Genomic DNA, 13,100 nt, shown 5'->3' with positions numbered 1-13,100 from the left:
GTATTGGTTGTGATGCACTTCTTCAATAACTTATTGTGATCCCTTTTTGTTACGCTGTTTTGTTTTGTTTTTTATTTTCAAATTGTTAAACATTGCACTTATGCAGTACAAACGCACAGTTTCTTTTTTATTATAGTATTTCATCTTTTGAAATCTATTTGGGATCAGTTAAAATATCTCTTGAAAATATATTAAAATTAAACTTTCTAAAAAATATAGACTCCTGATTGCAAATATTTTGTAGTGCTGAACACACATGTTAAGGGATCAGGGTGCAAATTGCCTTTACATTTTTATACTTCAGCCCTCTTAAGCTTTAAGGCAACCATGTTTTTACTTTGTCTTGGTATCTGAAGGTTAATATAAGTTCCTGGCAGAAATATACTGTATACATAGTTTTAAATAAAGTAAACTTTATTGGAACGATAAATCAGTTTTGATGGCCAAAAGTTTTCTCAAGTGCAGTTTTTATACTGGCTGGGGGGGGGGAAATGGGACTGTAACTAATTTGTTTCTAGCAAAATTTCATTCATCTGCATAACCACACACAGTTTAGATCTTAGTGATCTTGCAATGAAGTCAAAATGAAGTTTTTGAAACATTTGCTAGTATCTGCCAATAGGTTGTGGAAAAAAAATTCACTGCAAAATGAAGACGAGCTTTGAACGGGAGAGTACTCCAACATTTTCCATAATAGCAAAGAGAATATTAAACTGGTCAAGTGCTTATTGTTTCTTTCCCAAGCTTGCTCCAGCTGGAGTCCCTTGAAGGATCCTGCATTTGTATTGTTAACTGTTCATAAGACATGGCTACATCTGACTGTCCATGTTCAGTGTAACTTCATTAGTAAGGGGTATCAATCCATCTTGGTGGTGCAGTATATCAAGCTAACTTTCACATATGTCATGACAAGTGTTTGAATACAGACTTCGAAATTTTATTTTGTCAGTTAATTACTACTGTGTGTTGTAAGAAATGGATGCTTTCTTCTCTCACAAAAAGATGTGCCTACTTCCTATTGCAATTTTTGGCAATACTGAATGGAAAAATGCTTGTTATAATTGTATGTATGACTTTTTAACTTTCAAAAGATGAAGATATGCTACTAAATATAAAATACTCAACCTTGTTTCAAAATTGTGTGCATGCTACTTGTCTTGTCTGTATATAAACTTCATATGCTAACCTAAAGCGGATTACTAAATTTATTTCAAATCCAGAAATATAGCTAAAATATAGACGGAGGTAGTAGAAAAGCAGGAAGGTGGGTGACCCATAAATCCCATTGTACACTTTTTGGTAGTACATGTAGATTTCAAGTGTACCTTTTAAATGCTAAACTTGTTTTTATAAATGCCACTAACTTCAGAAGCTCAGCAGTTGGCTGACACTACCATAACTTTACATTGCTGTAAAACTTGGCTTGAGACCAAATGATTTTAGTCCTGATTATTCAGTGCTAATGATTAATCACTGCCTCTAACTATTCCTGTGCCGTGAGTAGGGTGATCAATTTTTATTAAATAGGCCCAGTTTATAAGTGTTGGCTGTAAAAATGTGAAAGCAAAAACTTAAGATTGGAAGGGACTTTCTGGATCCAACAGTACAGTTTTTAGTATTGCAGACAGTCATGTGTCCCCCTTTTTGGGGGGGTCTAAGTTGTTCAAGCCCCACTTTTCTGATTGCAAGGCAATTGCAGAACCTTGCTGCTCTATTGCTTAGAAGTGGTCTTCTGGTTTCCAGCCTAAATTTTATTGTAGTTTATAGCCAGTTTTTGCCTATTGGTTGTCCTAAGACTGTTTAGCTTAAGTAGCTCTTCTTGCTTCTTGAAGTTAACTCTAGATATAAACTAATTCATGCAGAGTGCTGTACTTCTGTGGCTTGGTTCCTTCTGGTACTTAAAGTAGCTCAGTGTAGATGCAACCTTAATTTCCATATGCGATGAACATTGACAGACTGAGACAGCAACATTTTCTTTAACGTCAAGAAAATTGTAACAAAGCTGAGGACCTGTTCTCTGCCTTGTCATCCCTCTCCATTACCTACTGGAAGTGGTTCATTAAGGTTGCAGCCCTAACTTAGATATTAAGGACTTGTACTGTGCTGGGTTTGAATTGCAGTATTCTACCACGCATGGCACTCCAGTTGTTCTAGGTTAATTTAAGGCCAAAGGAATAATTTGTGATAGTCTCAACATAGTGGCCAGCCTGTGAAGAAAATCTGCACATGGTGTGGTTAGCAACTTTAAAACTATGTTGCCCAGTTACTGTTTTTCAGATAAATTGGTACCCGACTTCTGTAGTGGGGGATGATTTGATGGGTTTAGTACTGCTTTGGGTACATTACAGTATGGAGAGAGTGGATGAAGATGGGTACAGGTAGTGGTACTGTTGCTGAGAGCTTTCCACCACCCCTCCCCATACAGTTGGATAATAAACCTTTAACACTGTCTTGTTGCTTACATAATTGGCTAATGGCTTAGAGTGGGTTAATAGACTTGTAGAGAGCTGCTGTAGAGTGGTGGCAGAGGTATTTTTATGGCATCACGGATTAGGGTCGGAATTATGCTATACTACAGCAAGATACAAATTGAGCTACAGTTTGGTAAAAAGAACAGTGAAGGTGAGAGATGGAGATTATTAATGTTCCTGATATTTTTCATATGCTCTAGAGTGGGATAGTTCTTCAAGTTTGAGGTCCTCTAACAGACCCCTTGTCCTTACTGCGAAATCTGATTCCTGAAACAACTGTACTTTACATTTACTTAATTACCTATCTGCTTGTAAATTATTCTTTCCTTGGTTTCAGAACGTTAGGATGCTGCTCTAAATTTTCCATGTTGCTTTGAAGTTTAGTTCACTCCTATGCATTTACTGATGTTCTGATATTACTTCAAGTTCACTGTGTTACTTTCAAATGTTCATTTGAATTTATGCAATGGAAATACGAGCCAATTATGAGACTCCCCAGCAATAATAATGCTTGGTGCTCAGAAAAGTGTCCTGTGTAGTTGGTTTCTAGAAACACCAGAAAAGAATTCTGGAATGGATTACAGCCAGGCTGTGGCAGGAGTGATTTATGGACAACCTGGGAGTACTCTGCCAGTGGCTAATGAGCAACAGCCCATAATCTGAGTGAGAATCATTAGACTTTGTAGTGTGGAGAGCTACTTTTTGATGAGCCTGTTTGCACGATATTGCTCCATCCAGCAGTACTAGGTAGTAAATGAGTAAGTTTTCGTGAGGCCTGTGTAATGAATTCCAATTGCACTTTGTAATTACATACATTGCAAAGGGGACAAATTAGAAAAGTGTCTTAGTTATCTAATCAAGAATAAGATCAACTGTATAACTTTTTTCATAAAAAGTCTTGAGGTTGAAGGTCTTGCCTTCAAACTATACTAACGGCTTGTCAGGAGAAGAATTTTTCAAATATTACTGAGCATGTAAATGTAGAGAATGCTATTATTTTTTTTTACTTAAAAAAAAATCTGTATTGAAATTAATTTTGCCATGTATTTGTATTTCCTAGAACAGCTCTTTTAGTTAATGTTGGGAAATGTGGTTCTTGAGGTGGAAGCTGTACTGTTTGCTCTTGAATGATAAACATTGGGGTGAATTAAAAAGCTGCAAACTGATGTACTATATCATGCTGTATAATCTTAAAGCACTTTCCAAACCCTCAGAAATGTCTTACTTTCAAGAACTGCAGCATCAAGCCCAGAGGAAACAAAGTCCACATCCTCTAGCAGAGGCATTGCATGCTGATGACTGATTGACTGGTGGTTTCATAGATTTCGTAGACATTTCAGTTTTTCTAATGCATCTCTTCTGGTTCTTTTATTTCCTGGTTTAGTAATAGCTAGTTCACTTACATTTGGCTCTTATTCTAAATCAGATTAAACTACTTTCCATTACTAAAAGGACTCTTCTTTCTCTTACCATGTTCTTGGGCCCTAAATACAGGTGCATTACATTATAGGCCCTTTTGACTAGAGTCCTTATACCATGTTACACAGTGCACAGTAGACTTCATTGAATTTTTTGTCTTTACACTGGTGATAAATAATTTTATTGCAGCGCAAGTAAATGTTCACCTTGTAGCCCAGTGATCTCTAGAACTGCCTTGATTTTTATTTATTTAACAGGAGTCCCCTGTTCTAACTGCTGCAGTGCTTCTGCCCATTATTTGGTGGTTCCAAGGCTATTTTGGGTGAGTCTTTGAAAGCAAACCCTAATGCACTACTTCTTAACTCTGACTTTTTGATTAAGTGTGTTGGAGAAGCATCCCCATCAGCATTGCTTAAGGATTTAAACACACTGTTACTGTGTGTGCAGTAACATGGACTGGATCCAGTCCCTACAGCTGAGTGCTGCCTCATCAGTGTTGTCAGATCTTAAATATGAAGTTATTGTATTGGAAGTTCAAAATTATATTTTATGAAAAAACTATCATACACTGAAAAAATATGCAGATAAGTCTTATTTATATTGATCACTAAGTTGTCAGTGCGTGAATGAGAGCTGGGTCAAAGCTGAAGCATTTCTTTATTTTGAGGCAAGTAGTTGTAAGAGTCCTGACAGCAAACCTCCAAATCAGTTAGGACTCTCTGAGAGTGACTTGAGTTTTGCATATGCTGCATCAATGGGCTGCTTCAAAAATTATGGTACATTTTGGAATTGGAGCTTGTGATAGAGGTGATATCCTTTATTAGACAACTAGATTTTTGCAAAAGATTTGATTTAATTGCAGGCTTTTGGGCACAAGCACCCTTCAGGCATAGCAGAAAAGATTGTAAAAGTTCTCCTGGGTAGAAAAGAACTTTTACAATCATTTCTGCTATGCCTGAAGGGTGCTTGTGCCCAAGAGCTTGCAATTAAAGATTATTATTTATTTTTATTTTATTTTTTTGCAAAAATCTAGTTGGTCTAATAAAAGATATTGCCTCTACCATGCATTCTGATTCTTTCTGCCTCTGGTTACCACCAGGATACTTGGTACATCTTGATATGCAAAACTCTAGACCTCTTGGTTCAGAGAGATCTCTTACTAGATCAGCTACGCCATTCCCCCAGTCTTTTCCTGCAAGCTTTCTCGCTCACATGCCCTTTATCAGGCTTAGGGAAAATTAAAGATGGTAAGAAGTTCCTATACAGAGGTAGGAAATAAACTTAATTTTTGCACAGAGGAAGCCAAAAGTGGAAGTCCGCTCCATTGTGTCCTCTAGAGTAGAGTGTCTTTGCTAGTCGCTCGTTGATGGGCAGAGAAGGCAGGATTCCTTCCCTGGTGGTGTCAGGTGAAGAAATCTTTGTTGTTCGCCAATGAAGTTTAAAATCCAAACTGGGCTAAAATTCGGTATCTTCCATGCTTCGGGGACGTCTTTGGTAGCTGTGTTGGTCCGAGACTGAAAGAAATGCAAGGCTCTAGAAGTCTCGGTTCAGTTTTGTGTTTCTCTTGGTCTCAGGCCAAGACGGCTCCTACCTACATCCCTGGTGCGTCTTGAACGCTTCCCCTGTTACTGACCGTACAAGGGTTGATAACTAGCGCACCCCCGGCAACACCTCATGCGACCGCGGCGGGAGGAAAAGGGCAAGGGGGGCGGGGGCCCTGGGCTAGCTCCGACCAGGCCGGGCCGGGCCGGGCCGGAGGGGCACTGCGGGCCCAGAGGACTACAACTTCCAGGAGCCCCTGCGGCGCCATGGCGAGAGCCGCGCGGCGTGCTGGGAGCTGAAGGCCGGGGTGCCCTTTCCCTCTGCTCCTCATCCGGCGGGAGGAGCTACTTCCGCTTCGTCTCGGATGAGGCTGCTTCCGCTTCTGGGTTCAAAGGTCGCATCTCCGGAGGTGGCGGAAGAAAAACAGGCGGTGAAGTGGATCAGGTAAAGGCCTCTGCGGGCGAGCGCTGCTCTGGGCCCGGCTCTTCCCTGCGGCTGGAGCAGGCCGCACAGTTCCCGCTCCCCCGGGCCCTCTCGCCCCAGCAACCTCCGCATCGGGCCCCACCCGGCTGGCGCACCCCCGGGCCGGAGGGGTCGGGCAGCTGCTTTCGAGGCAGGGAGCAGTGCTTGGAGTCGGGCCGCGCACCCATAGGGGCTCCAGGAAGCCTCCACTATGGCATGTCTGCCGTTCGCTGGGCACTTCCCACCGGCTTGGAGGTGGTCCTCGGCCCTTTAATCCGTGTCTGTTGAGCCGCTCTTCTGAACCGTTCGTTTGCTTCAGACAACTGTCTCTGCCTCCTGCCCTTCCCACGGTCAGGCTGCCCCCAGTATCGTATAGTTCATCCGTCGTAGTTGGTAGCAGCTGGTCAGGCGATGCTGCCTGAATCCAGATGAAAGCGTTACAGAGTGTTTCTCTGCATCTTTTGAGACCAAAATATGTCATTGGTTTAAAAATGTCCCCCTTCAGTCTTCCAGCATGGCTTCCTTCGGGTGGAAAAGGAAGATCGGTGAGAAGGTTTCAAAGGCCACTTCCCAGCAGTTTGAAGCTGAAGCTGCTGATGAGGAGGAGGATCTAGCTGACAAGGAAGATGGTAACGGTGTCCATAAAGCTAAGAAGAGGAAGGACAGTCTCATGGGGGACTGCGTGGAGAAAAGCAAGCAGCTCAAGGATGAAGGTGCAGTTTTGGCTGAGAATAGGAGGTACTGAAGCTATTTTAATCTCCATTGGTGTAAGTTAATAAATGAATTAGTAAAGGAATATTTTGCTGTTTTTCTTTTTTTAATTAGTAGGCAGTATCCAGTGGAGGCTTCTACATTCACATCTGTTTAAAAATAAATCCTATTAAGGCTGCCTTTGTAATACTGAACAGCACTTTGTCAGTTTTCACCATTTGATGGCTTTTTGTTGGCCATTACAAAATAAATTGGTTCCTATTCCTTTTCATCTTAAGCATACATTCAGTCCACAAAACCCACCACTACACCATGTTATTAATAGGTGTCTGGTAGTTCCAGCAGATGGGAAAATAACTGATTTATTAATTGCTGAAACACCTTAGCTCTAGAGCTGAGGTCACCAGTGATTTCTGTCTCTGTGCCAGAGTAACCCAGGCCAAGTTGGAGGTGTGCCAAAGGTAGGACCTAGCTGCTGCTGCTTCTCTGCCACCCAGCCATGGTGCACTTTGTAGGCAGAACACCTGGCTGCCTAGCTGTGGGATGCGATGTGGCACAGTACGGCACCGATAAAAGTTCTTCCACCACCAAATGCTACTGCTTTGCTCTGCAGGCTAGATCTGGCCTGCTGGCCATAAATAGCCAGCTGCTGCTCTAGAATAGTCAGTCTGGAGTTTTTGGTAACTTTGGAAGGATAGTGTAAAGGTGCTTCTGTTGTTGCTATTTTGCTGCATTCAGACAAACAACTTTTAGAAGCAGACTATATTTTGGTTATTAGTGAAATAACTTAATAGAATAATATGTAACTAGTTCTTGTTTGCCATCCACAAAAAAAGAACGATTCCCAGAACAATCATCAGTCCCTTTAAAGTAAGAAACTTGTTCTTAAATCAATGGAGAAATATAAATTTTAAGTTGTGAAAATCTCCTAGCTTGCTCTTCCTACCTCTGCCCCTGTAGTCGGGGCCTTGGGGGCCTCCACATGCCACCTTCTCATCCTTTTTACCATTATAATAGAAACACTTATTCTATCTACTTCCTTAGTGTAATAGCTTCAAAAGAGGCCGCTATAAACTGTAGGCTAGTTATTCTCAAGCAGGGTGTCACAATATCTTTCTAGGTTGCGAGGAGATAAGTGTAAGCTGAGACTTGGCTCTGCCTGACTGATCCCACACTTGCACTGCCCAGCCCCTCCACGAGGAGGTAATCACTGTAATATATAAATTAGGATTTGCAACTTTGGTGTCGCTCAATTTACAGAAGTTATGGAGAGAGTATCTTAAATTCCAGCGAGGCTTAGGTTTTGGGAATTTATTAAAAGGGCTATCGATCACAACATGTAAAACCCAAAGGTTTAAAAATGTCATTGTGTTGCTCATGGGGTAAAATCCTTTGCGTATTAGTGAAACAGGTTTCTGAAGAAAAGTTATATTTCAGCGCAGCATCTTTAGAATGATAGTATGCTTTAATGCATGTGCTGTGCAGGGTGGATGTAATTTACTTTGCTTCATGAGTTTTAAGTGCTGTTCTAGCTTTCCCACAGTTTTTTTGCGGTGACTTTAATTTGGAGAAATTCAAGAATCTTTCTTTTGCACAGTCCAGCAAATATACAGGAAATGTCCTATTTTCTAATGTCCCACAACTGGTACACACATGGCTTGGAGAAATATAAAAATTATATTCATCACAAGCTTAAAGGAATGAAACGCATTATGCAAGACTTTAATTATTGTTGAACACCAACGCACTGTTAATAAAGGTAGTTTGTACTTGTGCCCTCAAGAGCTTGCTGTCTAAAAGATACTAACTGGGTAATGAAGAGGATGGAATAACTTCAGAGGTTTTAATACGTGTTTTATTGTTACTATTTTGACACTAAGTCCCTCCTAAAGGATCACTTTCAAATAAGACCTGTCTAAAAACAAACTTTCACTCTTTTGCTGAGTGTTCTAATCATGACTAGAGACCTACCTAAATCATGGTGGAAGTGTGCTGCTCTGATTGGCTGAGGGGGCCCTGGTGGCCTTGCTGATTGGCCAGGGGGCAAACACCACAGTTTTTGGCTCCCAAGGCCAATCAGCAGCAATCACTGGAGACCCTTGGCCAGTCAGTGGTGGGAGGCAAAAACCACAGCATATTTAAAACTGCAGGTTTTACCTCCTGGCTGATCAGCAGTGAGTGGCAGGGCTACGGGGGGCCTCTTGGACAGTCAGCACTGGGTGAGGGCACATAGCAAAAAGAGTGAAATCTAAAGGAGTCACTGTGCACTTCTGCAATTTAGGTAGGTTCCTATTAATGATATTGTTGGCTAATTACACATTCTTTTTGCATATCCTTTTGTCAGCATTAGAATTACTTACTTTCTAAAAAAACCCCCAAATTTTTAAACTAAAAATAATGAACTAAAACCAGTGTTAAGCTTGCTGTCTGTCTATATTTTGAATCAGAAGTATTAACTGATTTATATTCATCTGTGTATATAATTAATTACCTACATATAAATATCCAAAAGTGCAAAATACACCAAACAACAGGCAGCACTGCTAATCCATGCCTTTACAATCCATCTGCACTCAAAGTAAATTACTGCATATAAACTCTCAGATCAATTTTACACTTTTGATCTATAAGTTCTAAAGATACTAAGTAGTAGCTTAGTATTTTACTTAATACTGAGTGAAATTCAGTGCAAGCTGATTTTTTTTCCCCCTTCTTATTTTGCTTTTGAATGTTGTACAATGAGGAGGAGTTCTTGGCTCCTCATGGACTGTGGCACGTTTTCATGTGTCTTATTTTTGTGTGTTCTATAACAATACAATAAAGCTTTTAAATAACAACAAAAGAATCTGGCATATACGTGAGTGGGGTAGTATTAAAGCTTATATCAAAGGACTAGGTTTCTCTGATTTATTTTATTTTTTAAATAAATGGAATATCTTCTTAAATTTAACAGTGCAAATTCTTTGTCTTAGCAGTTTTTTCTAGTTTTAAAAACTTTTCTCAAAGCTCATAAATGACTGAATAGTTTTTGTTTGTACCTATGGTGAGAACCCTTCTATCAGTACTGCTTCTGAGAGCTGTGAAGTCTGTTGGTTTACAGCAGAGTATCCATCTGGCGTGTGACCTGTGAGCAGTTAATTCTGCCCAGCTGCCAGTCCTTCCCATTGCTCCTGCTGTTTCTGTGGTTGGGACCACCAGGTTCCTGCTCAGTCTTCTAGCTTATTCTTCCTACCTCTGCCCCTGGGGTTAGGGCCTTGGTGGCCTCCACATGCCAGAAGTTGGACAGCCTTGGTTTAGAACAACTGTGAAGCTTCAAATATAATTTTCAGAAGGCTAATAAATCCTACCACCACAGTCGGCAGGCAGTTACATAGCAGTGTGGTACTGAGGAGGCCACAGTAGGTCTGCCTGAAGAGGTCTGGCAGACCCTGAGTTTTGAAGAGGTTCAGAATGTTTCACATGGGACCAAGACCCTCAGTGGGAACTTCTGAGTCTTTGCATTACTCAGTTACTTTGTATTGAATAGATGAGGCTTGGAAGAGGAGTAGACAAACCTGATATGCCATCCTGGGGAATATAGGGGGACACTGTACAGTTTGTTCTGTTATATAGTGGTTTATCTTATACCTTCTTTTAAAAGTTTACACTGTAAATATACAATAAAATTACATTTGTGAGAGGCAAGCTAGTTCCCAGGGTTAACATTAATGTGAACTTTTTAAAAACTTCCTGCAGGCAACAATACAGCAGTAATTTTTAGGAAAGATTTGAATGAGACCGGTTAAGAAATAGGTTGTGGAAAGCTGTTCTTGTACTGGGGATACCTGGAAGCTGACAGAGGGAGATGATGAGAACAAAGGCAATATTTGACTGGCATCATGGTGGAATGAAGACTGAGGGAGAAACTCCAGAAGAATAAAGTATGACACAATTTGAAAACAAGGTCCATGATTTTTTAACTTCATATGGTGTGAATGGTTTTAAAGTGTAAGTGTGTGTGTGTGTGTGTGTGTGTGTGTGTGTGTGTGTGAGACAGAGAGTTAAAGCAGTAACAGTAATAGAGGGTGACTTTTTAGTACTGACTTTCTGATTCAGTGGGGGCCTGAAGAATGAGATGTTACTGTATTCCAAGTAGGACATAAATGAAGTGTGAACAAGCAATTTGGCTCTCAGAAGAGAGAGAGGCAAACCTTTGAAACATTCCTGAAGAACTTATATATTTGGTCACGGCTTGGATGGGGAAGAAGAAAGGGAGCTAGTCAAAAAAACACCTCTGGGGAAAATGGGTCGTTATTAATTATGGTACGTTGAGTGGAGATCTGACTGGAAAGATTAAATCAGTTTTGTCCATGTGGAGCTTACGTTCTGAATAGATCATTCAAGTTAAGGTATCAGTAAGGACTTGTCAACAGAACAAAAAGTTACACCTAATTGGAATAAAAGCCAGTTTATATAAACCATTGCTCCCTTCTGTGAAGATGTTCTTTCTTATTAACTTAAATTAGTTGTATATTGTGATATAAGAATCTATGCACAAAGGTTCACTAGGTTAAGTAAATGAGTTTAGAATTGCGTATTGGGGTTGACTGTTGCAACTTTGTGTGTACAAAGTGGATTTTTAACCAGGGTGCCACTGCTCCCAATTTTTGTGCTGCTATATGCCAACATGATTCACAACCTAATTCCAAAGTTTTCAACTAGGAATCCATAATGTCAAAAATATTCTGATCCGACGTGGTCTTTCTGAGTTCTTTGCAACAGAAGAATTGCTCTGTTAGTTTTCACTCCTTTTTTGATGAAGGAAAAATAAAAACGATCTAAAAGGTATAGATCCACATCTGAATGTGGTCAGGAATAAAATAAATACTAATACTGTTTATATTTGTGAACCTTTTAGTTATGATATGCTGAGAGTTAAGAGCAACAGGAAGTTTAAAATCTTGAATATAAGAAAAAGAGTGTTTAATTTGTTTATGGCTGTAACTGGTTTTGCCTAAATCTAGGTTTTTCTTTGCAGCAAGAGTTGTGATGCTAGCTGTCCGGTAGATGGAGCCAGAGGCCTTCTGAATGTAGCCAGTCTTTGAAGAATTTTTTTTTTCTTTACAGAAAGAAAAGTTATGGGATTTTGAAAAGTACTAACTAACTTGCATTCTATTATGGTTACAGAGATGTTGGTATAAAGCGTTCTTTCATTTCTGCTCATATATTTACCCTTTGTTCCACTTTGTACATCATGAAAAAAGTCTTTAGAAGCCAGAAGCCCCTATTTAGCATGGTGATGCAGCATTCGGAAAACCTATTTTTTCATTTGGGAAAAATATTATGGTTGACGTATCTCCAAGGTGTTCACCTCCTATTCAAATGAGATAAAAAGACTTGTTGGTTTTCTCCGTTTAATGTAGTTCAGTGAGTTTATGTATTATTTAATGTAATAGAAAGTTCTACTACTCCTTTCAAGTTTTCCCCTTTCCAAGCTCAGTGAAAGATATAACAGCATTGTCAGCAGAAGTAGGTAATATGTTGATCTTCACAGGTGGGAAATTGTTTATCGATTGTACGGATCCTTTAGGAACGACTCAGTTTACCATTTCTTACTTCATTGATGTGGTTTCTGATTTTACTGATACCTCAAACATCTAGGCAGGAGTCAAACATACTGCATTTTTTAAGCTGTAGGGCTAAGTAATGGTGCCAAATTTATGCTGAGCCATTATCAAGAAAACACAAAATTAAACTTCTAACATGATTATGTAGTAATATTTCCCAGTAGTTTGAGGCATCAGTCAGAGTAGAACATGTGAAGTATCAATCATAGACTTCTGTCACTCAAGTATGCTCAGTGGGACAAGTAGCAGGCTAAGGTACTATAAAAGAGAAACAGAAAATAATAATAATGAAGAAATTTGTGTCCCTTTTTGAGTCACTGCCCTTGCCTTTAAGCACAAATACTAGGACCACCCTTCTGTCATACAGTTTTATAATGTTTGCATTCATGCAATTTAACAAGGTGATTTTCGCTTTTAGTGCAACTTAAGCACTTGATTATTTCCATAATTCATTGGCACTAAAATAATAAACTTCCTTCCCAGCTATTTACTCTCCTTACTAGAGAGTAAATAAGTAAAAACCTAACGTACTGCATTTGTATGGCCATACTCTGTTACAGAAAATAATTAGTAATAAAAATGTTCACATGCTAAAATAAAATCATAGTGTAGCTAATTGCTCTGGGATTTTTTCCCTATCTTTTGCCCATTTATGTGGTTTTGGAAACTCTTGGTTCACAATGGCCAGAAGGAAATAATGGCCTAAAATCAGCTCTGATTTTGGGGTAAACATTTAAAACAACAGCGAGACATTATATAAAAGAGATTTCTAGCTACATTGTTCACAGTGTGGATTGTTCTAATAGTTGCAATTTTATACAATGTGTAAAAAGAATTGTAATTTTCAGTATTTCCCAATTCAGGGTTGTAAACTAAAATAACTGTGTAT

At 39.6% G+C, this 13,100-nt stretch overlaps 1 protein-coding gene across 1 annotated transcript in view; it reads left to right on the top strand.

Moving 5' to 3' along the window:
* Positions 1-5,768: 5,768 nt before the first annotated feature.
* TTC33 (tetratricopeptide repeat domain 33) overlaps positions 5,769-13,100 on the top strand; it is an 80,910-nt gene continuing 73,578 nt past the window's right edge. Inside the window, exons 1-2 of the mRNA XM_006033459.3 lie at positions 5,769-5,876; positions 6,400-6,632. Coding sequence (XP_006033521.1) covers positions 6,409-6,632 — 224 coding nt within the window. The 5' untranslated portion in view covers positions 5,769-5,876; positions 6,400-6,408. The remainder of the gene's footprint in view (positions 5,877-6,399; positions 6,633-13,100) is intronic.

The sequence above is a fragment of the Alligator sinensis genome, unplaced genomic scaffold (assembly GCF_000455745.1).
Source record: "Alligator sinensis unplaced genomic scaffold, ASM45574v1 scaffold667_1, whole genome shotgun sequence".
NCBI lineage: Eukaryota > Metazoa > Chordata > Crocodylia > Alligatoridae > Alligator > Alligator sinensis.
This window is presented reverse-complemented; position numbering and strand designations above follow the sequence as displayed.